The sequence below is a fragment of the Salvia splendens genome, chromosome 8 (genome assembly GCF_004379255.2).
Source record: "Salvia splendens isolate huo1 chromosome 8, SspV2, whole genome shotgun sequence".
Taxonomy (NCBI): domain Eukaryota; kingdom Viridiplantae; phylum Streptophyta; class Magnoliopsida; order Lamiales; family Lamiaceae; genus Salvia; species Salvia splendens.
Genome location: NC_056039.1, coordinates 450878 through 455278, shown reverse-complemented (window position 1 = coordinate 455278; position 4401 = coordinate 450878). Strand labels below are relative to the sequence as shown.

At 39.0% G+C, this 4401-nt stretch overlaps 1 protein-coding gene across 2 annotated transcripts; it reads left to right on the top strand.

Annotated features, from left to right (window-relative positions):
- The first annotated feature begins 441 nt into the window (after window positions 1-441).
- On the top strand, window positions 442-3869 carry LOC121743415 (probable glycosyltransferase At5g03795). Of its 2 annotated transcripts, none has more exons than XM_042136717.1 (5): window positions 442-475; window positions 1034-1873; window positions 1964-2094; window positions 2196-2544; window positions 2878-3869. In XM_042136717.1, exons 2-5 carry the CDS (start codon window positions 1118-1120, stop codon window positions 3526-3528), a joined length of 1887 nt encoding a protein of 628 aa, XP_041992651.1. In that variant the 5' UTR covers window positions 442-475; window positions 1034-1117; the 3' UTR covers window positions 3529-3869. The 2 variants fall into 2 exon arrangements, with proteins under 2 accessions (XP_041992651.1, XP_041992650.1); XM_042136716.1 differs by lacking the exon at window positions 442-475 and adding an exon at window positions 497-717.
- Window positions 3870-4401: the final 532 nt, after the last annotated feature.

Genomic DNA, 4401 nt, shown 5'->3' with positions numbered 1-4401 from the left:
GAATTCTGAATATATATAGGGATTGAACATTGAAGGCAATGGATTTTGTTTAGTTTTAGTTGATTTATTTCCTTCTTTGATCAAAATTGAATTTCTTTCCCATCTCGAGAATTGAAGCTGAATCATATGGAAGCAAAGGGGAAAAAATGTGGATAAACGTGAAGAAGAGAGTGACGTTCACGCAAAATTTATTGGATATCCAAATTCCAATGGAGGCTGCTTCTCTAAATTAATGTTAGTATTTATATATTAAATAGAAAAAGAAAGTTGAATAAGAAAATAAATATAAATGCCAACCAAAACCTTAAACCTGGCACATGATTTTTACACATGTAAAGGTGGTATGAGAGGTAGCCAATGCATGGCGGCACACTCTAAATTCAGTCAAAATCACCACTTTCTTTGATTTATTTTATTTATTTATTGATTGTGAGTGTCTAGGCTAAATTTTGGTGGAGAAGCAGTTGTGACAGAGGTAATTCATGAACTGGGTTTTTCATTTTTTGGTCACTTTTTTGTTTGGTTTTTGAGAATTTTCTTGTTATTTGTTTGGTGTTGATCCAAATCATCTTGTTTTCATTTGAATGTTTGTACTGTGTTAATTAGTTCTTCTGTTTGATGTTTTTGTGGCTTTGTTTCTCACTTTTGGTTCTTCTTCATTTCCCAACATAGGAAAATTAAGAATGCGAGTAATTAAATTCAAGATTGTTTTTTTGAGTGAGTAATTCTTGAAATTTGTACTTTCTTGATGAGAATTCGATCGATTTTATATAATTCTGTAAAAAAAATTAGCTTATGATTGTCTTTATTTAGCATTTGGATGATACATATTTGATTTTTCCATAGTTTTTGCTACATGAATATAATATTAAAAGGGCATTTTTCGAGTGATGTGATTATCTCAACAAGATTGAATTTTGTTGACCTATATTTGATCTATTTTGTTGCATTGTTGTTAATTCTTGTTGTTTGGATGATTGTATTTGCGTTGTATAGGATTTTGACGCCTATTTTCCTCTCAATGTACATGTAGATACAGCTATATTGCTCATATGAACTTCACTAGTCGCGTTGCAGATTGTTGATCGAGGCCAGTTTCGCATCGCGATCTCGAGTTATGGGCTCGGATTTTAGTCGTAAATGGCACCTAGAGTCTAGTAGAGTTGTATGGATAGTAACTCTAGTGCTTGCCTCTGTTTTAGTAGTTCAATTTTTCGACATACCATCTAAAGGTCGTGTTCTCTCGTTGTTTCCCTTGGGGTCGTCTCATTTCAATTCCTCGGGTCCATATGGAGGTGTCGGATATGGACAGCAGTCGAACCTCATGAATCACTCGTTGCCAATGAAGCATGAGTCAGGGAAGGGAAGTGTTTCGGAAGAAAATGCTGAGTTAGGAGACATGCCGGACATCAAACGCACTGATGAAGAGGATAGTATGGTTAGAACTGCTAGCTTCGTGCCAGAAAAGGCGAGCACCTCGTCTGAGATTAGCCCGTCTGCACCTGCTGATGTTAGTCCATCTGTTAGTGTCACGGCTAGTGTTGCACCGGCACCTTATGAGGCGATAGACGAGAAGTTTAGTGTCCCAATCTCGAATAGCTCTGCAGTGTTAGTGTCAGGCGTGGATGCAAGGATTGCTCCAAGCCCGGCTGCCTCAGATGTATCAGCTCCATCCAAATCAGCCTCTCCTAGGGAAAGTGATATAGGTGTTGAAACTGGGGCCTCTAGGAACGAGAGCAATGTGCAGCCCCCGTCAGTAAACAGTCCTCCTCCTCCCGTGGAACAGCCCAAGATCTCCGAGAACCCCTCTGTAGCTACGATATCAGACATGAATGAGATGTTGCTTCGCAGCCGGGCTTCGTCGTTTTCTGAGGTATATAGATAAATTATTGGGAATTAATCATTATTTCAAACTATGTCAAAGATTGTACTGACACAATGCAAATAAAAATACTTATTGCAGACTCCATTGTGGTCCTCAGCTGCTGATCAAGAGCTATTAGATGCAAGGTTCCAAATCGAGCATGCACCGATCATCAGCCACCATCCGACCCTATACTCCCCGATTTATCGAAATCTTACAACATTTGTGAAGTAAGCTTCCAATCTATTGAAATCTTACAATTGTTGCTGTGTTTACCAAATTTAGGTTGGTTGAAAACGAGATGGTACTTTATTTGATTTTGCTTGTGCAGGAGTTATGAAATCATGGAGCAGAAGCTCAAGGTTTACGTCTACAAGGATGGGGAGAGGCCCGTGTTCCATAACCCAAGGCTGAGAGGTATATACGCCTCCGAGGGATGGTTCATGAAACACATGGAAGCGAGTAGCCAGTTTGTGACTAGCAATCCCGATGAAGCTCATTTGTTCTACTTGCCTTTTAGCTCTCAGCTTCTCGTGGACTACGTTTACGTTAAAGACTCTCATTCTTTCGACGACATAATTGCGTTCTTGAAAAACTACGTCGACACAATCAAGGCTCGGCACCCTTTCTGGAACAGAACAGACGGGGCAGATCATTTCCTCACCGGTTGTCATGATTGGGTAAGTTCTGCTAGGATACTTCATCACACCACTACAATTCTTGATTTTGTTACATGGATAAATTGTTATCACCACTAAAGTTCTTGATTTTGTTAAGTGGATAAATTGTTACATTAACACACACAAAATATAGGTAGATTAACCTAGCTTTAGTACAACAATCTAATTTTTGGAGAGTTTTGTGGCAAGATTATAACCTCAATGACTTCAACCACACTACAATAGATTCTTGAATTAGCACCACAAACAAAATTTAGGTAGACAAAACTAGCTCAAGTACTAAAAGTTTATTCTTGGAAGAGATTTGTAACAAAATTTTATGTCTACTTTCAGGCAACATACGAGACGAAGCACCACATGTCCAAGTGCATACGCGCGCTATGCAATTCGGACATTAAGGAAGGGTTCCAATTTGGAAAGGATGTTGCTCTGCCCGAAACAAACGTCCAGTCGCCTCAAAATCCGATGAGAGTGACCGGAGGCAACCCGGCCTCCAAGCGGACCACCCTGGCCTTCTTCGCCGGCAACATGCACGGCGACGTCCGCTCAATCTTGGTCAAGCACTGGGAGAACAAGGACCCGGAAATGCAAATATCCGGGCCTATACGAAAGGGGTACATGTGGTACATGCAGAACAGCAAGTACTGCGTGTGCGCCAAGGGGTACGAGGTGAACAGCCCGAGGGTGGTCGAGGCGATCCTGTACGGCTGCATTCCCGTGATCGTCTCGGACAACTTTGTCCCCCCGTTCTTCAACATCCTGAACTGGGAGGCCTTTGCGGTGTTTGTCCTCGAGAGGGACATCCCGAACCTGAAGAACATCCTCGTCTCGATAACGGAGACGAGGTACGCCGTGATGCAGCATCGGGTACGGCAGGTGAGGAAGCATTTCATTTGGCATAATGCTCCAAAGAGGTATGACATCTTTCATATGATACTTCACTCTGTTTGGTACAACAGAGTGTTTCGTGTGCGGCCGGAGTGACCTCTCGTGTGGGCCGCACCGTGCGAACACGCGATCCATGGATGCCATATTTGTAATATTGTTATCGAGATATCGACCTATCTTACTGTGTGAGACACGAGACTTTATCTCCCCCTCTAAAAGTAGAGAGGAATAAAAGAGTTGATCAAGAAAATTGGAAATTTATGATTATTTGGAATTCTATTAATCATAGATATGGGTACCAGAATTGAGCTTCTTCTGCACTTTTATTTTTATTTTATTTTTCCGTGGATATTCAGAAGGAGAAAAGTTTGTTTTACTATTGTAATTTTAGGAGAATGCTGGTTATTGAAATAAAATATTTGTATTTTCTTTTTTCATGCTATATAGCTTAGTAATGTTGATCACTATTCAGTTTTTTAAAAATAAAATTACCTAATAATGAATACTATTAAATTGCATATAGAAATAAATGTATATTTGGGCTTTAAAGAATTTATCATTTGGGCTCACTTACACTTACCTTGATCTAGGTGGTCCAATTTTAATATGTTTAATTGGGCTGACATATTAGGCCTATTTTTAATTTAGTTGGAATATGGAAATACACGTGCATTATTAAACAATAATTTTATAAATAATCTTAGATATTTTAAATACCATGTAGTCTAAATACGGAATGAAATCACAATAGAATAGTATGAATTTCGTTGCGCAAAAGTATTTCACTAATTTATCTCTTAATTTAAGATAGTACTAGTACTATATTTGAACAGATATCATATCTCAAAGATCTATGTTATTATATTTCTTTACCAACTAAAATCATAATTGAAGAGCTCTAGTTTGCATTCTCTACATGTCATAGTGAGGTTCAAGGCGTTATTTGTGGATATAACAGTAAATCTTCTT